This window comes from Musca domestica, unplaced genomic scaffold (assembly GCF_030504385.1).
Source record: "Musca domestica strain aabys unplaced genomic scaffold, Musca_domestica.polishedcontigs.V.1.1 33, whole genome shotgun sequence".
NCBI classification, from domain to species: Eukaryota; Metazoa; Arthropoda; class Insecta; order Diptera; family Muscidae; genus Musca; species Musca domestica.
Window position 1 is genome coordinate 7,603,610 of NW_026712312.1, and position 27,619 is coordinate 7,631,228.

Here is a 27,619-nt window from a genome sequence, read left to right on the forward strand (position 1 = left end):
AAGGAAATTAGCTGAAATCCTAAAATTTGATATGAATGCTACCGTTAGTATATGGTATTGAGATGTTAAGGTGCTTTTGAAATTGTGTACTATAATTTTACGAAAAGTCCTAAATTGAGTATTGAGAGAAGGAATATGGCTGGATTCCTCAAATTTGATATTGAGGCCTCTTTATGGGATGGTATAGGAATACAGATGCATCGACACTGATATTTTAAAATTTTTTAAATGTTTTTTTTTAATGATTAGATTTTTATGAGATTGTTTTATACGACATCAATTGAAGCTTCTTATGATATTCATTTTCAATAAATTTTTACAAATTCGAACAATATTGGTTCAAAATTTTCAATTTCAAAATTGTCCCAGCTGCTCTGTCAATTCGACTACCTGTATTCTTCTACAACGATTGGGTCTCCCTTTTAAAAATATCGGTATGGTTTTTAAGCACTCTCTCTCCTTATTTTACGAAGTAATTTTTCAGTAATATTTTTATTGGCATTTTCTGGAAGGACTTTAGAAATATGTTTCAATCTATTCCTATTTCTCACATTTTTAAAACCTTTAACTCCATATTTATTACTGAACTCCAGAGTCCTTGGCCCACATATATTCACATTTATTTCCTCTACCATACATTCACCCCACTATAATTTCCATTTTCCTTACCCCCTCCTCCTCCTCGCCGTCTTGTAGAATGTCATTTCGCGTTTTTCAAATAGTCTATAATTAATAAAATATTGAAAAACTATTTCGAAACGTATTTCGTTTTCTTAAACCCGATTAACAAATAACCTCCAATTTGTTCGACGACAATTTTATTATGGATTCATGTATCGTGTTTTGTTTGTCTTTTGGTGGCTGGTGGTTGTTTCGATGATGGTGGTAGTGTTGGTGATGGGATAGTGTTTTGTCGCCAGCTTATCTTAATAGCTTCGTCCGAAGTACAATAATTGGCGTCTCCGCGGAAATGTTCATTATGAAGGTTGTCTTTTGTTGTTTTTGGTTGGTCTGCGTAAAGTTAGGTGCCGTTGCTCGTGAGAGTGGCCTTCCTTTGGGGCTCATTGAGGCTTTTAGAGTTAGTGGCTGGTCTGGCCGGTATCAGTTCTCTTCTGAGGTCCAAACCTTTATGTCTGAAGAGTGGCTGCTTAAACGATACGTTGACATCGAACAATTAATTATGAAAGCGTTGTAAAAACACAAAGTGAATGCAGTCGCCCTGATAGTGATAATGAAACATTTCCCCGGAAAGTTAAGAGGAGTATTTTTCAAAATTGAAAGCTTTTTCTATATGTTTTTCTTAAGTAAATTAATCAATATTTTTAATATTTCATACAAATAATGCAAAGGTCTATGCTAAACATTTTTTAAAATATGATTTTATCTCAAACATATATTTTCTTTCTTTAAGACTTGTGGTATTTCTAAACCTAATATTTTTGATTTTCTTGGAAACTAAACCAAACTCATTTTTCATTGACCAAGCTCTGAAACTTTTTGCAGCCACAAAACATTTCTTTTAAAAGGCAATCTATAATACAACAAACAAGATCTAACATAAACTTTAGGATTCCCTGGCATTTTTTATTCTTTTGGCTGGAACACAAATATTTTTGGCATAAACATTTGCCATTTATTATTCATGTTAAAAGCTTTTTCCATTACTTGGCATATGGTTTATAACCTCAGTCGTGGCTTTGGATACGTTGACGACGATGACGGGGTTGCTGCTACACCTTGGGGTTAAGACACGTTCCATGTAAAACAACAGCAACAACAAACAAGGAAGTTTTCCTTTCAAAGTGCCATAAAACATCCCTTTGGAATATTTTACATCGAGAACCTCCCCCAAATTAATTTCTTTCGTGTCATAAACAAACTCAAAGGCCTTGTATGTCGGCGTGTATCTGTGTGTGTGTGTGGTTGTGTGAAATCCCTAAAACCTTTTTCCAAAACATTCTAATCATATGTGGTTTTCTTGGTTGGCATCCGCATTTAAAGCTTAAATTTTATGATGCTTCCAAAGGATTGAAATTGAAGCCAATCAAATATTAAGACCCAAGATTCAATGGCGTTTAATGGTTTTTATATTGAAATTGATATTTGCGTAGGTGGAGGTTTTCCCCTCCACTCCGTTGCAAAGAGGAAATGTGTGTCAATGATATTGATTTCTGACAGGAGGTAGCGTTCATAAATAATGAAAGATATTTTAAGGCTGAGTACCTTAATAAAAAACATGATTTGCCAGTTTAACACTTTTTTCCATTTTTTTGGGGGGTTAGAAGAGAAATGGCGTGGAATTTCATTGAATATTCACAAAGCAATTACGCGTGTTTACTTGAGAGGGAAAATGTATATCCGTTTTTTATAATGGGTTTACTAATTTTGGAATGTGTTTCAGTTTAAAGTGATACAAAATATATTATGTTTCCTCAATACGAATTATATTAGTGTGGAGGGCACCGAGTGTAGCTTTCTGGGCTTACAGTCCTTAAAGTTTGTAGTATATAGTTTTAATTTAATACATTACATGGATTGGATTTCTGTAAAATTTTTCACAATTTTCCAAATTGGTTTCCGACTATATTACACTTGTAAGTTCTTAATATTAACAACAATTTCCAAAAAAAAAAAAAAAAAAAACAAAAACATTCCAAAATTATTTTCACATTTCTGAAAATGAATTTTTCCTATCATTACTTTTTCATGCTAGTTTATTTCTCTCTAGTTTGAAAAATGCTCTTCTCTCACTGTTTTCCTCTCTTGTTTGACAAACTCTCTTCTCTCACTATTCACCAGAGTACGGACTTGCTCCTTTTCACTGAGTAGTGAAACCTGCTCGCGAGCGGGATTACTCGAAATAGGGACGTTTTATACAGAGTTTAATCTTCACACTTTTGTTTTGTGTGGGAGCGCTCCCGAGTTACCCATGTTTGATAAATTAGAGTGGGAGCCGTATTGCTCGAAATAGAGTAAGAGTTTGATCTAAGATAAAAAAGGTAGTGAAATAACTGACCGACTGACTGAGAATCAAGGCCCAGATGAAACGGCTCAAGCTTATATCTTCACAGTTTGCACGGGGGTTAATCTTGGTCTTTGGAAATTCGTACTGAGAGAACGAAAATTACTCAAATGGACTTAAAAATGTGATATTTTGTGTTGGGCAAATGCAATGAGCTAGAAATCTGAAATTTAGAATGAGAAACACAGATGAAGTGCAGGATAGATGTACTTAAGGGGGTTGGTGAAAAGTCCTAACTAAAACGGATAGAGCTAAAAACTTGACATTTGGTATAAGAATCAGGATTGGAAAGGTGGTGAGAATCAAGGTTGGAGCTGGTTTTGGAAAGGTGTTCTAAACGTTCGAACGAAATGGTTCTTAATTTGGAACAGTTTGATTTAGGGTGAACTTATGAAGCTAAAATTTTGAAATTTTGTATTGGGGTCCCTTTTGTGATAAAAGGGGTTTTATGTACTACAAGTGAAAGTAGTAAATAGTACCATATTTCATACAATTTGATATGGGGTGAAGAGATAGTGTTTGAAATCTGAAATTTGATATTAGGATCGCTGTTCATGTGTAGTCGGTGCATATGGAGGTGGTTTAGAGAAAATGTAATTTATCGAAAAGTACAGAGAGGTACTAATTTCCGAAATTTAATATTGAGGCTTCTGGAGGCATCTGGAAATGAGCTTTGGAGATGGGTTTGGAAATGTTTGTAAGAAAAGTTCTAAATACCAAATGCTAAGTTCTAAGAGGTAAACTGGAATTATATGTAAAGCCTTAAAAATCCGAAAATATAGTACAATGAACAAAATTTTCATTGGAAAATTTGTTAAACTGTATTTTGAGTACTGAAAAGGCATAACACGAACTGTTGGCTTAACAAGAACTGTTAAATCTAAAATTTTAAGGTGGACTTTTCGCTGGCGAAATATCTGATATTTGCTACTTTTAAAATATAGTCTTACATACTATGTATTTCAAATTTTAACATTGATATACTCGCAGTGAAATAAGTCCACCTTCTAATTTAAATCAATTTTAATTCCATAAGTTAACCTACCACGATACACCACAAAAAACGCCACGAAATATGCCACCTACATTTCGTGATTGTCATGGGAAATGCAGACAAGAAAATAAATAAAAACACCGATCATTCATCAATTTCGACAGAGAAAAGATGCTTTATGGTGGCTTAGCCAGTTTAAGTAGCAACAACGACAACGGGAAGCGTTGAGGCGCCACCTTATCACCACACAACATACGCCAGAAAGATAGAAACACAAATGGAAAGAAGCTGAAAAATTATAATACGAAAAGGCTAATAAAAATTGAAGACTGGGGGAGCCCTTTGTGAAATAAGAGGCAAAGGCAATGATGAAAAAATGGGATCATTATTGATGGTCTTTTTAGGCTACCAATGAATGTTAAAATTTTGAAAATTGCTCATTTAAAAAAAAATTATATGTAGTGCAGATATAAGCTCTGTTCCAGAACTGAATCGATTTTCCCTTCATAGTATCAAAAAAAAAAAAAAATAAATAAACAATCATAATAATAATAATAATAATAATAATAATAATAATAATAATAATAATAATAATAATAATAATAATAATAATAATAATAATAATAATAATAATAATAATAATAATAATAATAATAATAATAATAATAATAATAATAATAATAATAATAATAATAATAATAATAATAATAATAATAATAATTATAATTATAATAATAATTATAATAAAAAGTTGAAAAATTTGTAAATTCTTGCAGGTTCAGGGACAGCGAAATAGCAAACAAATATAAGAGATTAGATTTCTTCCGTCACATATTTTAGAAAAAATTCGAAATAGTAGCCATGGCACATTTTGCCAATGAGATATTGTCAAATGTATAAATTTAAAAAAAAATTTTAAAAAATTGATTACCTGACTTTACCTTCCTAGTTCTACCGTGGTAGTAGCATTACAAAAATCCTAATAATTTCAATGACCAGGAGCAATGAAAATATTGTTGGTGAGAGTGTGAGGAAACTTAACACTCATCACTCAAAATAAGGGTTAATGTCTCATACGGTTCAATAAGGACTTCCCTGATATTAAAGATCTTTTCTATTTTTACATCAATAATCTCTATTTTATCAACTCTTATAGTATGGACCGATGTTTCATGCTAATCTCTTTACCTCAAGGTACAACTAATGGTTTCAACAAAAAAAATAAAATAAAATAAAAAATAAAAAAATGGTTGGGAAATACAAAAATAACAATTATCTATAATTACCCCATTTGGAAATGGTGTATTCTGGCCAGAAGTTAGGATTTAACCAAACCAAAAAAAAAAGTTTCCTGGTGTTGATTTCAAAAACAAACATTTAATAAAATGCTAAATTAAAAGCTTTCAAACATAAGCATTAACTCATTGACATATTTGTGGCGGTTGGTTATTGTTGTTGTTGCTGCTGTTTGCTGCTGCTCCTTTTTTTATCGATTGTCTGTCCCTTGGACGATGATATTCTTCCATACGATTGAAGGAACGACATAAAGAAATGATCAAACCGACTAAAAGCCATGAAAAAAAAAACTCAGAAAAAAGTCCATTCGCTGACGTTCGAATGATAAATTTACCCAAGTCACGGCATTCAAGCGCTAAAGCATCAAAAGACCAGCCACATGTCATTCGATTTGGGAATAGGGAAGACCGCCCGGTTGGTAATTAATACGGTATACAGGTCGAAAATTAAAAAGTCATGTTAATCACATCATTAAAATAGTCGAATTTGCAAAAAAATGCGAAAAAAAATGAAAACAAAGACGGAAAAAACGGGAACGAAAAAGAAGCTGCCGACCACTTATGCAAATTTCCAATCGAACAAACGAACGTTTTCAATATCCCCCGGATGAGAAAGAAGTGTGAGTTTGATGATGCGCCATTTATGGCCAACACTTGTGCGGTGGTGTCACTGGACCATTACCTACCGAGCCAAAGGGTTTAGGAGCGGTTCTTTTTGATATTTTTTTCTTCGGCTTGATTTGAATTTAAGGAAACCATGAGGGCAGAATATACACTCCTTTGGTGGCTGGCAATGATGATGGATTTTATGTAGTTTTTTTTTCGAATAGCCAATTTAATTCAAATCATATTTAGCGAATTCTCTGCATCACTGACAGTGAGCTTTTAAAGACAAGGAAAAAAGGGATTTACTGATAGGTTTTGATAAGTGTTTCTGAAATTATCTTGACTGCCATGGAGGTCGTTCAATGATGAGGAAATATTTTAGGTTTCTAATAATTATTAGTAATTTTACACTGCAAAAAATTAATGTAATTTATTTTCAATTATTAAAAGTTGGTAACTTTTTGAAATATATAAATTTTAGAAATATTGCCTATATTGGGGAAATTATTAAAATAATCCATCAAAAATTTTGAAGTGGATTTAGAAATTTGGGTAACTTGCATATCTAAATGGCTGATGTTTCTGGGCCTTCAAAACACAAATATCGATTGTCTAGTTTTATATGGGGGTATTATACAACGTGGACATACATTGAACATGTTTTTCGAGGATTGGTTGGTATCTATTAAGACCTCTACCGGTCTGACCATTGTAATCACACTATCTATCGAACGAAGAAGACTAAAATTTTGCACACATGTGTATTTTGCCAGTAAGAGGATTAAGTTCGTAAATGGGTCATGTCGGTCCACGTTCTCGTATAGCGGCCATATAATGGTATCTCCCTATATTTGGTATTTTGAAGATTTTAGCGACATTATAGACCGGAATTGTTTCAAACTTCGTATTTGAAGTTCATAAAGAATACTTTAACTTATGACAGAAAATTGTCTATGCAGGTCCACGTCTTCCTATAGACCCCATAAAAGTTCGTCCCGGCCGGTGCTTTTTTATTTGTTTTTTTTTTAAATGTTTCATATGCAAAAAAGCGAATACACCCAACATAGGTAAAAACGTCCTGTATTGTTATATAGAGACCCGATCGAAACTGTGTCTTTTATCGACAGTACTTTACAAAGATAATTTCTTCTGTGGGACCACAAAGTACCGCTTCTCTGTCAATTCAGACGGAAATATGGTTAAAACATTCAAAATACTAAAAATCGGGCTTCGCCGTTATATGCCAGTTATACTATAGTTTAGACTTACATGACCCATTTTCAATACCAAATACAGTGAGGGCGGAAATTATTTGGTTTGAATTGAAGCTATGTATTTCAACCTGTTCGGAAGCTAAAGTGATGTCCACAGACGGAGGTATTTGAATAACAAACTAAATACAATCTCATTATATGGCAGGAAGAAGCTCCCCAGCTAAAGAAATAACTTTTCAATGCAAATTTTTTTTAAAAAAAATGTCAAGGAAAGTAATCATTTTTGAGGGGTCCAGAACCCGGGTATCCCCAATGGAAATCAGAATGACAAATATCGGAACTCTAAAATTGCGCAATTTTCCGTATGATATTGGGTTAATCGTGACTACAAAGTTCATGGGGACCCTGGGCGATAAATTTCTCAACATGTGTCAAATAAATCAATAAAAATTAGGGAGATGTGGTTTAGAGTCGGGTGCCCGATGTAGTCCACTTTGGTGATTTTTTAAGCCAGTCTCATGGCTCTAAGACCACGTCGTCAACATCGAGTCACGGTTGCCCCTTCTCCCGATTGTAGAGCAGTGTATTAAATCCTTTCCAACATTTTCATACAAATTATCATTTACTTTTTACCAGTCCAAAGTCATTCATCTTCCTTGTGGCTCTGACGAAAATCTTCTTGCGGTTGGGTGGCAGAACCATTAACAACATATGCTTCTCAAAATCAGTGGTATTCACACACACACACACACACACACACATATTATGCAAATTTTCATTTATGTTAAATGAATCAAAACTCTGCCACTAAGGAGCTGTAGAAAAAGGATAACTACCAGAATAAACTTTTGCCAGGCGAATCGTGCCGAACATGGTCATGTAATATTGGAATTATAAGGCCGAGGACTTTTCACAGCAATTGAATTTTATTGAATGACAAGAAAATTAGAAAATATTTTCAATGCATACACATTTTCTATCAAGGCTAGCTAGAACACAATGTTAAATAAATTACAAAGTATAAATGAACAAAGTATAAAATTGAACGCCAATCCAACATGTAACACTTCTGGGCGGTTTTAAATATCAACGGGCGGTTCGAAGACTTTAAAATAACCTGAGATTGTAGGCTGAAAGCAAACATGTTTTGCTACTTTAGGCGAACAGCAGTACATGAGTCGAGAGTTGAGGTTTGGGTATCGACACAGGGAGAGAAAGACAGAGAGAGGAGTAAAGGATATGAGAGCCACCAACCAATCCCCTCTTATTAAATGAAAAATCCTTTGAATGCTTTAGCCACCAACATTTGGAGATTTTAATTTCATTTGTTTTGAGTTGATGTTGTTGTTCTTACTCTTGTTGTTGTTGGCCATACATACATCATGACATGCAGATATGCTTGTTGGCTTAAAAGACTTCTGTGATCAGACTTATTAGTCAACAACAAGTCGTCTTGGTCAATGGGGGGAAGTGCACACATGCATGAGTGTGCACATGTTTGAGGTTCCAAGTGTTGCGAGCTGCATACTCCTATGCGAGTGTGTAAGTATTGCATAGTTTGTACCAGCAATTTTATAATAAGTTTAACATTTTTGAGATTTTTTAACTACTTGCTTCGAAATTGGTTTGTAATGAAAGACGAGGTACGTTTAATAAGGCAGTTCATGAAATATGAGTAGGAAAGGTTTATTTCACCTAGGCAAGAGTTAATGTAATTAGATTTTTTTGTTTGCCATTTGTAGGACCGGAATTTATTTGTGTCCTCGAAAGCTAAATGGATTTCCATCAGCTATTGAATCCCTTTATTTCTTGGTATTTCCAATTTCCATTTGTCAGATATTTCTGGAATATCAATCAATAACACAAATTGACATTCTCTCCAGGAATTAAAAATCCCTTCCTTTTGTAGGCTCTGCCACTAATGGTGTTGAGATGTTGTTTCGAGTTTTTTTTTTACTGAGTGCGTGCTATGTGGCAATCATGTGTCTGTTTTTGCTTCTGGGTTTATTTTTGTCTGGTTAATGTTCTTCCCTTGCTGCTTTTAGGGCTGGCTACTGCAACACATCGTTTTGTACTCGGCAATGTCTTTAAAAATATTCGATCGCCCGCAATATAGCAAGATTTGTTCATGCCCCTTGGCAATTGTTCGCAAATATTGTCTGGATGCTGTTGGTCATGTCCACACACAACGGCAAAATACAGTAGCCAACAAGAAGGAGGAACACTTTTTACACTCATTGCATGGGGATATATATAACTTCGTGTCTGTATGTTGTTGTATCCATGTCGATTTCATCCTCCACCGAAAACAAACACTTCAATGAAGTTATGGTTAATGTTGTTTGTGGCACACGTTGCACGTGATTTCTGCGTTAAGTACTGTCGCTTATTGGTTGGATGGTTGGTCGGCTGCCCGAAACTTGATGATGCCACAAGGTAACAAACAACGCTCGTCTAATTTATCTTATTTCTCGTTGTGCCGAAGAGAGCTCAGATGTGATAGACAATGGCAACGCACTTGGCTTTTTCGTTAATGTCTCTGTCACATTAGCGTAATTAAATGAGAGAGAGAAAGAGAAAAAAGAGAGTGGCATTTTTAAATTGTGTTACGTTCGATGACGCATGTTTCTATGATGATGTTGTTGATGTTGGGTATGTCTTGTGGAAATTACATTATCATTCTTATACGCTTGCCTAGATGCTTTGTGAGTTATTTTTTTAATTAGTTGAAGAAAATGAAAGCACATTCCTCATTCGACATTTTATTGTTAATTTATTTTCAAAGAACACCTGTCATCGAGAAGTTAAGAGTTATGAGGCAAAATAAAATAGTGTTTGTTCGGTTCTAGGAATTTTCAAACATATATGTGAGGTTCAACATAAAGGAGAAAATTTTTAATAATAATGATTCAATAAATAATCGTATAAAATACAAGATAGACCATAGCCACCAATCAATTCTTATATTTTTTATTTTATATGTCTTTTTTTTTGTTAATTTTGTGTGTGAGTATTATTTAAAAGTTTATGAAAATTGTTTACAAAATATTCATTTATTTATCGCATAAGGAAAATAATTCTCATTCACTTGTTAATTTCGGGGGCAGGGAGCTTGCCAAAGTGAGCCTAGTGATTTTCTGAATAATTTTTTGTCCTCCGGCTAAAAAAATCATTAGCGGGGATTACCTTTTTGAAGTGGCTTTTATTCAGTTAAGTGCCCAATAATTCACCTCGCTGTTCCGCAGAAGTTTCGGTTCGTTTTACTGTATCGTTGGTCAAACATAGTTAGTTAGAGGAAAACATAGTGCTAGCTAGAATAGTTTCCTAGCCATTGTGGACGACCCAAACTGCTAAATCCAAACATATCTACAGTGAGCTGTCGAACCCGTTGGAGTTCCGATCCATCTGTGGAGGCCTAGACATCGACGTGCTCCGATCCGTCTCCAAAGACTTGGACATCTTCTCTCGAGTATCTCTACAGCGAACTGCTGTCCTCGAACGATTATATCACGAGTTTCAAACCCGTCTCCGAAGACCAGGACATCAACATCCTAACCATATAAATCCTAAACTGTGATTCATCAGAACGAAGACCATTCATTTAAGTTCCCGATTACCTTCAACATCTCAAACGCCGACGTCACTCAGAAACATCGACATCGTTATACCTGATAACATTCAAGACGTCGACCTAGAAATAAGATCTCACAATGCAACATCAGGACCAATGTTGGGCATTTTTAAAGGATGTGTTGCACCTATTTATATTTAACAAGTAAAAAAAAAACAGCTAAGTTAGGCCGGGTACCATTTCGAAAGAACTGAATAAACTTCAAAAATTAAAAACCGTTATATGGGGGCTATACGAAGGCGGGGACCTGCAAAAGTAATTTTTTGTCATAGGCTCTAGTACCGATTTCCAACTTCAAGTACGAAATAATTTCGTTGAATAATGTCGCTATAATCATCAAAATGCCCAATACTGGGAGGTACCGTTATATGGGGGCTAAACGAAAACGTGGACCGACATGGTCCAATAACGAACTTAACCTGCTGGCAAAATACACACGTGTGAAAAATTTTGGCCTTCTATCTCAAGTCGTTCGAAAGTTAGCGTGACAGACAGATAGAAGAACATCGCTAAATCGACTTAGAATACATGTCCTAGCAAAAAGTAATGGGTTAGTAGGTTGTTTAAAAGTAGTTACGAATGTCAAACTATTTTTGGATAATGGAAGTTTTTTTCTGGTTTGGTTTTGTTAAATTATTACATTGTTGTTGTTTTTGTAAAAACCTTTTTTTAGTGGAGAAAAATTGCAGTTTCGGAAAGAGCCATCAAGGGATCTGACGAGGTTTGATGGTTTTTTTTTTCGAAACAATGTCTCCTCAAAAAAAAAAAAAAAAAAAAAAAAAAAAAATACTGGTAAGGTGTAAGAAATTACTAGGAATTACATGCTACTTCGAGAATATTTGTAGACCACGTTAAATATTTTTTCTCAGCCGAGTTTTTAACCTGCATTTTGTCGGAATATATCGAATATAGTAGTGAGTGATTTTATGTGTTATTGGAACAAAATTACTAAAGTCATTGTCCAACTGCCAAAGATAACATCCCATTAAATTTGAAGAAATCCCCACTTTATGTTTGTATATTGAACAAACTAAGACTTGCAAATGCAGCTGAGTGTTTCGGAATAATTAAGACAAATCATCCAGGTGTTCCAAAGATAATGTGTATGTATATCAAATGCTTAAGCAAACATCATTCATTGGCTATCGTTTGTCGATATGAAGACAGACTTTAGCAGCAATGTGGCAGCATGGATAACAAAAATGACAGACGAGATACCGAGGGTATATGTGACTTAAAAACATGAAAATAACTGCTGGATTAATATCACATATATGTAATCAGATATATTTCAGAATACCATAATTTTAAACAATCAGATCTATTTTTTCTTTGAAGTCTTCCTAGCATTTCAAACGTAAACCACTCAATTTCATCATTATTTTTATAAAATTGTTATGCATTCTTTTCAAAAACGCTTTTCTTTCAATTCCCTCCAATTTTGGCAACAATCTGATAGCGAAACAAATAACAACCCATGTTTAGATAACTACCAAAGAGAATAATTAAATTTAATAAGATCATGTTCCTTCCTCTTTATGTTACGGCCATTTGCGGCTACTTTATTTAATTTTATGAGGCATTTTATTAGCAGCAAAAAAAAGAGTTATTGGTTTTTGCTAATTTTTTAAGACAAGCATTTAACATTTCTGCCTTTGCCGACAATAACAACAACTACCCACCCATGGTGAGCAATATTCTGCGCACTTGTCTGGCGTTTCCCCCCATCAAAACAAAGCGAACATTAAAACCCATTAGTACCTCGTTAAATTATGACGTTATGTTCTCTGTTTTAAGCATAACAACGATTTGGAAAATACAAAAGACAAGAGGAATTGCACATTTGACTCACCTGCCAGCCTGTCCTTGACCGCTTGATGTGCCAGCGCCGCATGATGTAGTGGCGGCAGGGCCCATGTCAATGGTGTCCTCTGTGGTGGTACTCTCAAGACATGACCGGCAGCTGCTGCCGCCGCCGCCGATGAATGATAGAGATGGGGATATGTGTAAAGTGCAGTAGCTCCGCCATAGGTACTGGAAGCTAGGCTTGTGGCTAATTTATAGGCAGCTAAATCTTGTTCATTTTGTAGATCCTGTTCACTACTGCTCGATTTATTACTATCATTGTTATTGTTGTTGTTATGGTTGCTATTGTTATTATTATTGTTGTGATTATTGCTATTGTTGTTGTGTTCGAAGGGTTTCGAGAGCAGGCGCGATATGCTGAAGGGCAGATTTTCACTGGACGAGGATCGGGTTTGTTCTGATTGTGATTCACTGGAAAGAGATGGAAATTAAATTAAATTTGATTAGAAAATAAGGTAAATGGATTGTTTAAAATGGTCCTTGGAAGAAATTGTTCAAATTAAATTCAAATTTAAATTAAAATTCGAAAAATATATTTTTAAGGATTACGATTTACGATTAAACAGACCTCCAGGAATACCAACTGAAACCTGATACTTTCAATTAATATTTGAATCATCACTTGATAAATCGCATGATTTGTGTTTAATTTTTTGCAATCGAAAACATTGTTGCGTGGTTGAATTAATGCCTTGTTCCTTCTGACATATCAAATCATAACTTTTCCCTTTTTATTCAAAACTGTTAACAAAAATTATTATTGTTATTATTTGTGATGTTAAACACGGCATCACGTTGCTAAACAACATTAAAAAAACTCAGCAATGTGATGTAAACTAATTTTGATTTAATTAATGTCCGTTGACATTGTTTGTGTATGCTGGCTTATATCATTTTCAAAAATCTCAAATTAAAACCATACGACGACAAATAATTAAAATTTAAAAATACAAACCATTATTTGCCATAAACAATTCAAACGATAATAAAATTGAAAAGATATGATTATGATCTGAAAATGTCACTAGAAATGGCTTTAATGGCAAATTGATGTCCATTTCGAATGGGTTATACAAAATTCCAAATTGCTCAATAAATTCAAAATTACATATTCCCAAAAATATTGGAAATTAAAAATCATTTTAGATCCGTTCAAATTTGAAATCATTAGCAGAGAGTATTTCTTTTATAGACCAAAGAACATGAATGAAACCGTCAAGTAATAAAATCACCAAATTATTTGTTGACCTGAACGATTAACATGACTAGAAGTGAATGTCCAACACACCTGAGCTGTTGTGGCGGCCAACTGTGGCCATAGTTTTAAACGTTGAGATAGATAAAAATCTCTTAACACGAGGAAAAAAGGTGTCAATAATTATATGAAAAAATTATTGGTCATTGAAGATTTTAACAAGATGTTAAAGGGAGGTTAAGCGTCGCCTTATCGATGTGAATGAATATCAATGTGGAAGATGTCGATCAAATTCATTACAATTTTAAATTTATATCTACCATGGGTGTGGTGCATGTGTACAGATAGACCTCGAATAATAAGTATGTGTTGAAAACATCAAAAAATAGAAATTATGATCTTGATTTTTTATTATTTGTCATTATATTTTATTGTTGTTTGACTATAAAGGGTGAGATGAAAAAATCTGCAATAACTTCAGACTGATGCCATTTCTAAGCCACTCGTCCGACAGCTGTTAAAATTATTCGAGTTACAGCTCATTATATTGTTTACAAGCGTACAAAAGCATTTTGGTGAGAATTTTCCAGAAAAAAGTTATTCGTGATTCAAGCGTGATGGTGTGATGTCTTTATATTTGGCTGGAAAACCACAAGTGGCTATCGTTAGAGCACTCTAGCATTTAAATGTGAATAAATCTTTTGTGTCTCGTACCATCGTGTCTCGTTACCGTGATACTGGTAGCCCGACGTCAAGGAAGTGGACGGAAGAAAATAGCAGCATCAGCAGAAATGGTTCGAAAAGTAGAGAAGCGACTTGATCGAAAACCGCGTCGCAGTGGTAGAAAAATGGCTCGTGAGCTGAACATATTGCGGTATTCCATTCGGCAAATATTCAAAAATGAGCTCGGGGTAACGCCATTGAAATTCCAAAAAGTGCAAGAACTTACACCTCAACAGAAAGAAAATAGACTCAAAAGAGCTACAGAGAGTTGCTTCGCTTGGCCGAAAGTTGTAAACTTCCGAATTTGATTTTCCCTCACTCCGATGAGAAAACATTCGTTGTCCAGCGGTTTGTAAGCAAACAAAATAATCGTGTTTACTTGCTAAAGATGTCAGCTGAAAATGTGCACCTTCGGTTGGCCACCAGAACTCAAGCGCTGGGCAGGGTGATGGTGTGGGCCGCCATAACAATCACTCTCCGCTCGTATTAATCGACCGTGACATCAGAATAAATACCGAACATTATCTCGAAAATATTCTGGCCGCTGACCTAGGACATTCTAACAGGACTCAGCACCATCGCAATCAGCTTATTCTAAAATTTGATGCTATTTCCGACATTTTTTGCTTTCATTCAATATTTTTTTTTAAAAAGGTAAAAATTATGGCGTTTGACTTTGTTGCAAATTTATATCACACTCCGTAGTTAACACTTTTTGAGAAAGAAAATAAACGATTGTTTTAGTATGGATTTGGTAATATCATATTTGGAATAATGTTTTCCTTTCGTATTAAAATACAGATACAAATTTATTGGTAATATTTCAATGTTGTTTAATATTTATAATTTAAACTTCGAGTTTTTAATTTATGTTATTCAATGGACTTATGAAAATCTAGTCCAAATTCACGTTTGGTCGAGGGAACTTATTTTAATTAATTCCTATCATAATGTATTCATAGAGGCTTATCTGTGTATCTATTGACATGCTGATAGGTGAAACAGCAACAACAACAAACATCAAATTTGTCTAAGATTTTATTACTGTTTTGAGAGTTTCCGATTTATCTCTTGTTTCCTCTCATTTCATGTTGCACTAAACCAAAAAAAAAAAACAGAATTAATTAAAATTCATTTAAAGTTCATCAATGAAAACCAAACAACGTTTTGTCAAATTTGGAGCATTTCATAGAATATTGCGTTGTAGTATTAGTCATTTAACATTCGTCTAACATTCACCTAAATATGTTTAATTGAATTCATTTGTATGTTGTTGTTGCTGTTGTTGCCGTGTTTGATTACCCAAAAACAACAAGGCATTCAAAAGAGATTTAATCCATCAATGGTCACGCAAATGTCTCAATTGAATGTGAAACATAAATCTTTTTCGCTTTGCCCCCACTCTGCCAGTGTCCAGCTACTAGTGTTGAAAATCGTGCCGAGTGTTGTGGCTGCCTTTTAAGGTTTCAATGTTGCAATAAATGATTTTTTTTTTGCATTTTTGCAAAACATCTATCTCTCTGTGTATTTACCGTGAGCGGAAGGAGTGGGGAGGGGGATATTCAAATACACATTGTGGCCAACATCTGAAATGGCCAGAGTTGTGCTGTTGTTACTGTCTTGTTGTTCGTTGTATTTTTTTATAGTTTTATTCTTGTTGTTCATTTGTAACTCTTATCAATATTGTCGTGAGTTGCGTGGGTTTATGTCATCTGCGAATATGCTTTATTTGTTGATAATGTGATGCGAGTGACTAAAGAAACTCTTGGAATTGTGTATTAGAATGATTCGAAATGAAAATATTCTCTAATAGCATTTTAAGGCATAAAAAGTAAGAAAGGATAGGAACCACAAATTACGAAAGATTAATCAAAAAATTCAAAAAAGGTCAAATCCTTGCACTTTCTACATTTTGTTTATTTTGTCATATTAAAAATATAATCCCGAAAATGATATCTTTTAAATATTGAACTCAATTTTGTGTTCTTTTTCTTTTAAATCTGAGCTAAAGGTGTTTGAAAAATGCCACAAAAAAGTAAGCCATTTCGATAGAATATACCAAAAATTTACCCGATTTCGATTTGCTACGACCCATTGCGGAATTTTATGGCAAAAATTTCCTATAATGAGATTTTACACATGTCTGGTAAAAACGATAAAAAAAAAGACCCACTATTGCGAAAAAATTGCGTTTGTAGCTTAAATTTTATCTAAGACACATGTCTAAAGTACAATAATTGAAAAAAAATATATGCAAGAAGTTTATAAATTTTCCTTTTATAAGGGAATATTGCAGACCATACTTAGTCTAGCTCTCGACACAAAACTTCTAAATGTTGATTACGTTCTGAGTCGATTTATTCAAGTCCGTCCGTCCTGTTCATGTATTTTTGTAAACAAAGTATAGGTCGCATTTATTACCCGATCAAGATGAAACTTTGCACAAAATATTTGTTTGGTTCAAGGACGAACCCTATTGAAATTGGAGATAATCGGTCAAAATTTAGATATAGCTCTCATATTTCTTCGTCTGATTTGCCTTTTATTGCCCGTGAAATATTATTCCAAATAGCATGGAATTTACTATATACCACCAAATTGAGCTTGGAAATGAGTATGCCAAATTTGATCAAATAGCTCCCATATATATTGTTCATCCGATTTGTTATTTGAGTCCTTCGCAGGCGTAATATGCGCTTCGTAACAACGATATTCGGGGAAAGATTTCAAATACAGCTCAGAAATACCTTTGCAATTTTTAACGGGATCGGTTCAGATTTGGATATATAGCTCCCATATATATCTTTATCCGATTTCAAGTTAATTGTGCCTAAAGAGGATGGATTTTGATGAATATTGGTTTAGGCACAAATGCCTTTGCAAACTTAGAAGAAATCGATTCAAAGGAGGATATTCATCCTTTGAACTTAAAAGTATAACTATAATCAAAATCAAATTATACGATTTATTGATGGATATCCATATGTAACCCTATCTCCTAAATCCTCGAACGAGTTTGCCTCTCTACTCGAATTTGAGCGAGCGCATTTCTGAGGCTAAAAAAAATAGAGCATGCTCTCCTCAGCAGTGTAAAATTCGCACGAAAGCGAGAAGATTCTTCTCTTCATACTCCCCGGGCACCAGAGAGAACTGGCAAATCTGAACTCTATTTTCTACAAGAAATACTTTTGTCAAATAATGATACAATGGTGAATTTTTCGGATATAATTACCATAGTTTAGCGGTATTTATATCAAATGATAACTAAAAAGCAAGTGAAAAAATTTACTTCATCCATTTTTCTGAAAAAATATTTCCATTTGCTTTCGAGGTATGTATTGAGTGACAATTCGACTAACAGACGAATAAATAGATTCAAAAACACAAACAAAATTCACACATTCAAAATTCAAATTAGAAATGAGAAACATGTCATTTGATTAAATGTTGACATCAATATTTGGATATTAGAAGTTTAAAGAGAATAGGGGGCTCGTTTCGCAATTATTGTAATACAAAAATGTTGGATCGCATATTGTCCGTTGTGGCATCTGATCTACATTTTATATGGCTAACTGTATTGCATTTATATGTAATTTAAAAAATGTAGAACGATTGTATGCGACTACCATACTTCATTTTGACTAAAATATCCGTAGTAACATTTTATAGGCTTTACATATATTCAATTTTTTTAACCCCTTCAAGAGTTATAGTGGGCACTTAACAGACCAAGAAAGCTAGATCGAATCCTAGTATGGGGATTTAAAACTTTTTTGGATAACATGTTCGGGAATATAGAAAATAAATGTAGAAATAAATGTAATTTGAATCCCTTTTTTCAGTCATAGGCCTTACTTAATAAAAATATTATTAATAAATTGTAAAATTTAAAATCAAAATGGAAAAAAAAAATGGAATTGCATACTATTACTCTTGAGAATATTTATTTAATCCTCCTTGGACCATCATTCTAAATTTCAAAATTCAATCACCCCAATTGACACCCAACTTGCAACTGCATTTGTTTGTTTTCAAACTCAAACACGGCACATGTATCCATACATCTGTACACATATCGTTTCATTCATAATGCATAAAGCAGATACATATTTAGATTAGTATCTGGTGTTCTTTTTTTCTCTTCTCTCCCTTCTCCCATACAACTTTACATAAATGTATTAAATTTAATTAATAATTTGTTTTTCTTAACATGTTCATGTCGGAGACACGCTTGTTCAGGTTGCATGAAGTGTAGTAGAACTCATGAGGAGCTACACAACAGAGTTGAACGAAATGGACGAATTGGAAGAACATTCATATATCGTCTGACAGACAGACCAACAGACAGATATTCATTCAATTCAATCGTAATGAAATTGTATGGGATTTGTTGTCGTCGCTGGTGTTATCAGTGACAGTTCTTGTAGAACTCATTAATTTTTTAAATGAAAACATAACGACAACAACAACAACAAAAGCAGTAACAACATTAGTATTTTGCTTCAAGTGAATTTATTCCATTTGCTTTGGTTTGTGTGTGTGTGTTATTGTGTTCGTTTCAGATATCGCCCGATGTTGTAGTCACTATTGGCTGCTGTTCTCCGATACCAAGTTTTTTTTTTTTTGCTTTACGAGAGAGAGCGAATCAATCGCCGGCTGACACGCAACTTTAAGGAATATTCAAACTTCGCTGACTGGAAATCAATGTTTGTTCAAAAAATATTTGTCCATTTGAGTGTTTATTTGGTTTGTTTTGATTTCGGCGATATTGGTCACGTTTAACTTTAAAAGCTTTTTTGATTTATTGTTTTATGAATAATAAAACAGTCAATAACGGAGTTGGCTTTTAACGCACGACACACACGAATGCGGGTATCTACTAAGTGTGGATCGTGTAAAGTTGTTGCTATTTTACTTTGCTGTCAATTTATTACAAATGTCTTGAATTTGATTAGGCCGCAAAAAGAAATTTAGTTCAAGATCACAATATCACGAAGAATGGTAGCAATGGAGAAGTTTGGAAACATAATAGGTATAGGATAGAATGCGGATTTTTGGGATTTAAATTGAATTCAATTATTTAAAAAAAAATTAAATCAGTATCTTCATATCGCAAACAAAGGTAAATAATTATATTAACATAAAAAACTTATAAATATGTAACAGATGCCGACAAAATGTTGATATAAAACAAATCAAAAGAATGCAAATTTGAAAAAAAAAAACTCTAAATAATTTTATTTATTACAATAGGCACTCATCTTATGCATAAATGCAAACATACGAATGTCGTAGGGAACACCTAAGCTCCACCCCGACAATAATTTTATGCAATGTGCAACACCAATAAAAAATACGCCAAATAACCAGGTTTGTAGAAAATGCCAATTAGACTCGTTTTTAGATCAAAACCCCAAAGGAGTTTTAGGTTCTTTGGGCAAATATTGTTAAAGTCCTTATATACTTTTGACCGATTGTTTAAGATACGTTCGCAATGTTTTAGATAGAGCTTTGAAATTTGGATCGAGATCTTTGAAGTTTGGTTGTTAATTTGGCTTGTAAGGATAATTTAGATTTCAATTTTTTACGTTTTAGCAATGTTTTCCATTTAATTTCGCCAAAATCTTGTATTCTGATGTTTTTATAATATGGAAACGCTATTTACAAAAAATTATCAATATAGGACTTCCTTTTGGTACAGCCATTATTTTAGTAACTGCAAGGTACATATTAATTATACTAATTTTTTCTCTTTATTTTGTTCAGAGATTTGCAATGAAATTTGATGTAGATTAATTCTAACTTTGACATTTTCCCCAAAAAATGAAAATTAAAGACAAATTTTGACTCGGATTGGGTACGTGTTGACCTTAAAAAAAGCAAAAACTAAATTTTCACTATTAGTACATAAATTTTGAATTTATTTTTCATAAAAACTATTGCTCCTAGATATATTGTTTACACTGAGATTTATTGTACAATTTTATGTAGAATGTTTCTTCTTTTGATAACTTCCGCCTTAAACGAAATTTTATGTCATTTTCAGGAATGTGACAGTGTTAAAATTTTTAGTTTTAAATATTCCTCTTTTTTTACAATATTGCAGAAGGACCTGTATATCTAAATGGCACAGATTCCGAAGTATCTTAATCCGAAAATTCTTAAAAGTGTTGAAGGGAGGGAAACTTTCAAAACGCCATTACACATGTCTACCATTTTTACCCCTAATTTATGCTTATAGGGATAGAGTAAAATCTGTTCAGATATTTTTATAGCGTCCAAATATAGATATCATAACATGTGATATTTGAGCCTTCCCAAAACCGTAATATACTCCCAATAATAATGATTTTCAATTTAAGATATCACATATGGTTAAGAACTAAATGAGCTAAACATTGTGAAATTCTCTTTTGGTTCAGATTAAGATATAACTCCCATATAAATTTCCCCTTCAACTTTCTATTCAAAATTCCAATGTTCGAAATACAAATGTGCTACACCACTTTTCAATTATCGGCCTGACATGGCAGATTTTTTCTAAGGAATAGAATGGACCACTTCTTCTGGTACCTCTCCAACAATTTGTTAAAATTTTGAATAACCATGAAGCTCATAAAATGCGAAATGATTATGTGATTCCTTACGAACTCGGAACATCCCAAAATTTCTATCAACACAAGATCTCATGGGAAAATGGAATGTATCGGCCACTCCTTCTGCGATGGATCTTAAAGGGGTCAAAATTTTGAATAACAAAATGCTCTTAAATTGCGAAATTTTCCAAAATCCCAATATTTTTTCCAATACAATATCTGGTGTGAATTTGGTATATTTTGGTGTGATATTTCGGTCCACTCCTTCTTTCCATCCAAAAATCATGATATGATTTACTTTACACTTATACGGAAAGCCCTGTTATAAATGCCTAATATTGTGGCTTATCATATAGTCGGTATTGCCCCACGTTTACCACATTCTGGTTGTAATGAAATAGCTGAAGTGAGAATTAAAGTTTAGTAAAATGAATACGAATTAGTCCAAATCGCCCGTCGGCAATAAAAAAGGGGCCAAAATAAGAACATTTGCATATGAAATGACTCCGTCGCACAGTGATAAAGATCTTTTGTTACATAGGTGACATCTTAAACATTAATATTTTTTTTAAAATTTAGGAACGTCAGTGATACAGTTCCTGAGAAATGTAACCCTTTTCTGAGCAGACATTTCTTTTCGATTTTTCATTTAACGTTTCACGCCCACAATTTTTGGCCTGCTGATACCTTCAATGAAAATACGGGCAGTTGTATTTCAGTGAACCGTCGCATAGATTAGGTTGGAATTCTAAGCTTGATTTAAGCCAATAAACTCATGGCTGAAAGTTAGGCCATTTGGTACCATCGCAGCGATTAGATCATGATCAATTTGATTTAATTTTTTTAATTATGAACTTATGGATCCAATGCTAAAAAATTTTTAAAATTTGATTTAGGCTTTTGAATCTTCAAAAATATTTGAGCCTTTTTCTACATATTTCTTCCAAGGTGCCCTCATTTTCATCAGTTTTTTTATAATTAATTCCTATAAATTGAATCGTCTTAGTAAAAATCGTAATCATTGGTATATCCCCAAAATAATGTTGTTTTGTGTTTGAAAAAAATTCGCGGTTAGAGCTCAAACAGACAGAATCTCTATAGGTGTCCTGCTGTTTCGTTTTTTAATGTTGATTTTTTCTTAAGCCATAACAATTCCAGATAAGTATTCCAATAATATCATTTCGTTTCGGGTCTACCCATTTTCTTTAAAACCTACCTTAGAGGAGCTTCAGACTCATCATAACAACTGGCACCATCCATGTCAACATCTGAGCCAGTACCGCAGGATAAACGGGAATCGGAATCAACATCCACATGAATCTCTTGTTCGTCGATGTCATCGCGATCATCTTCTTCGTGTGAAGACATGTTGGAACAATAGGAGGGAGCCAATTTGATGATGTAAATTTACGCACACACACAAAAATTCAAAACGCAAAGTTTTGAATGAATAATGTTTTCAAATTTTTATGCACTAGTTCACAGTTTAAATTTGGCTTACTTTCTTTTAAATAAAATAATATTTTTCTTTTGAAATTATTACAATTTTTAATTAATTAATACAATTTTTTCTGCTTGTCTTTTTTTTAAATTTATTGAAATGTATTTTTTGCTATTAATGCATTTATCCGCTCACGTTGATTTGTTTTGATTATTAATCCGTAACAATGTTTATTTTTGTCAATTTCTTTTTAATTCATCTCTTTTGTTTTGTTTTTTTGGTTTGAATGAAAAGCGCTTTAACGAACTCGACAAATTGAGGTGTTAACGCTAACTGAATTGTAAACTTCCCCGTTGCAAAACATCAACCAGAGCACAAAAATGAACACACACACTGACAGACGCTCAAACGCACACCGCACACGAAGAGCCACTTGAATGTCGCTCCGGTCTTGTTAGCCAGCTAAAGCTAATGAACAACAATGAATGGTCTGTTTAAAATCGGTTGTTTGGTTTGCTGTTGTTGTTTGTTGCAAAGGAGTATACTGGGCCCAACCACACCACCACCACCAACTCGAATATTGCCATGCACCATCATTAAACAAACAAACATACACACGCACACACATCACACATAACAACAACAGCAACACAACGGAGTTATTCACCGGCAGCTAATGGCTTGTTAGACCTGTTTAACTGCTTCCTTCCTCTTCAAATAAAATAAGTAAACATGCATTGATGGGCGAGTTGTTGTTGTTGTTAATACAACAAAGAGAAACCTAACCTACGCTAATAATAATGGCACTTGCTATGCCCAATTAAGCCCATAACTCCGCCCTCATACACAAAAGAGCGAGAGAATATTGTTATTGTCTCTCTCTTTTTCGCTCACCACTAGAATCACAGTGTTTAGTATTTCTTATGATTAACACATGAACTTGGCATCACTTTTCTCCAACTTCATTGTGGGCGTTCCTTCAATGCAATTGGTTCTGCGCTTGCGCTTATTTTTCATAGAACCAGGGGAAGTTTTAACTGGAAATCCATGACTAACATCAACTGCATGGGCTTTTAACATTGCCAGCATATTTTCGTTCTCATCTTTGTGCTTTGTGACGACATTTTAATTGGAAAACGTTTTGCTTTTGGGGTTTCATTCTTTTACACACTCACACACCAATAACTAGATTCGTATTTTTTTCTTATCTTTGGGCAAGAGTGGGCGTTAAAGTGTTTTTGCTCACAGATTTCCTAAGCAATTTTCTGTTTTATTTTGGTTTTTTTATCAAATATTTTATTTCCCCCTCTTTCCGTTGAGAAGAATTTAACGCTTTATATGTGAATGGTGTAAACATTACAGATTAATAGTTTCATGAATGTCTGTCGTAATACGAGGGACGTTATTATGTTTAGGTCAATTCTTTGTAGATAATTGAATAATGTCCTCAGAAAATAGCCAAAATTACCTATGTAGTGAGTCTGAGGCTTGTTGACATAAACCTGCGACCTTCAAAAGCCCCACAAAAAGTAGCGGTCAGATCAGGCGAACTTGCTGGTCAGTGCAAATCGCCAAAATGGGAGATTAGGCGCTCGGGAAATGCATCCTTCAGCATATCGATTGTGGCAAGTGCAGTGTGTGCCGTTGCACCGTCCTGTTGGAACCACATGTTTTCCAATCCCAACTCATCAAGTTGCGGCAAAAAGAAGTCTTGATCATTGCTTTGTAGCGTTCACCATTCACAGTAACCGTTTGGCACGCGATGCCTTTGAAGAAAACAGGTCCTATGACTTCTCCAGCGGAAACAACCCACCGTACAGTTACTTTAAGCGGGTGTTATTGCTCTTCTTGGGTTACAGGCCGATTTTCAGTGCCTCATCAGCGTTAATTTTGCTTATTTACGTACCCGCTAAGATGGAAATGGACCTCAAGATTCTGGACTTCATTATTTGTACGAAAAAATATTTTCAAATCGTGTACCAAAATTCGCTGTAAATACCTATTTGCGTGGCACGTCATCTGGTCGATGTCGATGGCGCTTCCATGACGTTCTCGGCTACAGCAGCAATATTATCTGCAGAACGGGTATTCCGGGGTCTGCCATGCCTGGCAGCTCTTTTGTGGGACGGCAAGGAAATCTGCAGCGAAATTCACGTTGTGCCACCGTGTCACCGACCGATTATTGGTCAAATAAACAATCACTAATACACGGCGTTCTGGAGCATTGTAGCGAAACATCGTTTATTAACATGTATTTCGCATGTGTTTACTAGAAAAGTGTCAAAATAGAACTGACATAAGGAGTCAATCCTAAAATTTATAGCATTTTCTAATAGGAGGATTACTTTTGCGCCAGTTTTAAATATTTCCCTCGAATATCGGCCTAATTTCATAAAAATACCAAAAAATTCCAGTTAATTTCATTAAAAACCAGTTAGCAAAGATCAAAATTCTGCAGGGGCTGGCTAGGTTATACCCTACACCACTTGTAGATTTCCCGTAACAAAAAAGTTTATATTAAGAATTTATGTTCATACCAAATATGAACCTTATTTGAATTCGTATCATGACTTTAGAGTAGTCACGATTTGGGATCTATATCCAACTCCAACTCTGAATCGATTTTCAACAAATTTGCCGCAGTCTTCTGTACCTCTTGTACCAAATGACACTGCTGTATGGTGTATGATATTACCTCGATAAGGATTATATTAAAAAATATTTATGGGATCAATAGATATACCGCACCGAGTTTCAACAAATGGAAAAATTGATATTACATATATGGTGAACAATAAGCGCAAAATCGAATGAAGATGTATATTTAAGTTATATAAAAATCAGAAAAGATCTCGATAAAATTTGGTAGAGGTATTTTCTAGCTGTATCTGATGTCCGATATCAGATACCGGAGTTGTGGAGTGCATGTGAGGGACTTAAACACCAAATCGAACGTAACATATATATGGGTGCGATTTTCCCCAAAATTTGAAGTGCTTGCTTCTAGGCTGGTTTCAGTAGGATGTGCTGAAATACATCCTATTTGGCCGAAAATTACACATTTGGGGCATAATAAAATTGAAATAATTTAGACCGATTATCACCGATTTCGATAGGGTTCGTCCTTGGGCCACACAACTGATTTGTGGAAAGTTTAATTTCGATCAGACAATAAATGCGACCTGTATTTTGCTTACAAAAATACATGGACAGACGGACATACATACATACATATGAAAGAGTTGTGAAATAACTGACCGAGAATCAATGCTTAGAGAAAACGGCTGAAACTAGAATCTTGAAATTTTGTATGAGGGTCAGTCTCGTAGGCTGGATTTTTGAAAATTCGTACTAAAAGCGCACGAAAAGTACTAGTAATATACTACAAATTGAATACTTTGTATTGGACGAAAGGAATGAGCTAGAAAAAAATCAAGGTTGAAAAGTAGGTTTGATATATGAAGGTGGTTTTGGAAATGCGTACTAAGCGTGCGAACTGCAGTAAATGATACTTAATTTGGAACAGTTTGATTAAGGGTGAACGAATGAAGCTGGAATTTCGAAATTTTGTATTTGGGTCCGTGTTGGTTGTGGGTTTGAAATTAAAAGTTAGTTTCGGAAATACACACTACAAGTACACGAAAAGTAGTAAATAGTACTATATTCGGTGCAATTTAGTATAGGTTAAACAGAAAGTACTTGAAATTTGATATTAGGGTCGCTTTTTAGCCTGGACAAATGGAGGTGGTTTTGGAAATATTTTATTTAAAATTTTACTAAAAGTACTGAATGGTATTATATCTAGTATTGGGTGAAGGGATAGAGACATAGTTTTGAAATTTGATATTTACTATTATTGTTCGAAACGTACTAAATGGTGCTAATTTTGGATCACTGTAGGTGTCTAGGATGGAGAGATGTGTTTTGCATATGCGTACTAAATGTTAATAAATATGGTATTTGGTGAAGAAATAGAGCTAAAATTCTGAAATTTAATATTGAGGTTACCGTCGCTTTTGTAGGGTTTATATACGAAGACGTTGAAATAGTTTTGAATAGAACAATGGGTTGTGGATCAATTGTGCAATGGTTTTATTGTTTATTAAATTTTTAAGACTTTTTGGTATAAATGGTAAACATTTTCCTATTATCCTTCCCCAATAACGAAGATGTTTAAATAATATGTAAAACCTTAAAAGTCTAAAAATTGTGTTGATAAGAGCACATTTGTGCAAAGCAGATAATGGCAGATAATGGCAGATATAATTTTAAATGACTTATCTAAAAAAAATAATTGAAAAATATGTCTTAAATAAAAAGTTACAAGGATTTCACACCACTTCGATCTTTCTGGGCCACCCTGTATAATTTTGAGTGCCAACAAACATATTGAAAATGTGTGATCCCAGAAAGCCAATAAAGTCTAAAGAGTTCCAGATGTGAATCAGTACCTGTTTCATTTCTATTAGGAATCACTGTAATTTTCATTTCAATTTATTCTTAAGGTAAGAAAATGTGATCACAAGACAGGTCGAATGATATTTTCAAAATGGCGACGATTAATATTGTCTTCAATTAATTTTGGTGACATTTTGGTGACAAAATTAAGTTAATTTTAGAGAAATGCTTGCATCCCTTCAAAATCGTATCCCTCATTACGTTGAAAGAGGACACACATTTTATAACATTTGGATACTTTCCTCTCATTTTTTGAGCTTAATCATTGCCAACAATGTAATGCTCATAATGTATCTAAACACCGATAAGAACCACCAGGAATGAAAGTTCGAAGTCAATTGGAACCGTCAATTTCAACATTATACCACTCGGGGAAAAATTTTCGCATTCGATATCCAAAAATGTTCAATCAAAGTTAGAAACGACTAAATATACAATGCTATAGTTCGGCTCTTCTTGTTTCTATTGAGGTTTTTCTTTTCGTCAATTTGAAGTTATGCACATACTAGAATTTGACACTTGTTTATGACCAAATTTAAATAATGAAATGGAACCTATTTTGATAAAATGTCTCT

At 34.0% G+C, this 27,619-nt stretch overlaps 1 protein-coding gene across 1 annotated transcript in view; it reads right to left on the reverse strand.

The window, feature by feature from the left end:
- The window catches only part of LOC101899524 (T-cell leukemia homeobox protein 3), a 45,331-nt gene extending 22,246 nt beyond the window's left edge, over nt 1-23,085 (reverse strand). The window contains exons 1-2 of the mRNA XM_005180504.4: nt 22,362-23,085; nt 12,615-13,039 (exon numbers count right to left, since the gene is read on the reverse strand). Coding sequence (XP_005180561.1) covers nt 12,615-13,039; nt 22,362-22,513 — 577 coding nt within the window. The 5' untranslated portion in view covers nt 22,514-23,085. The remainder of the gene's footprint in view (nt 1-12,614; nt 13,040-22,361) is intronic.
- Between the last annotated feature and the right edge of the window lie 4,534 nt (nt 23,086-27,619).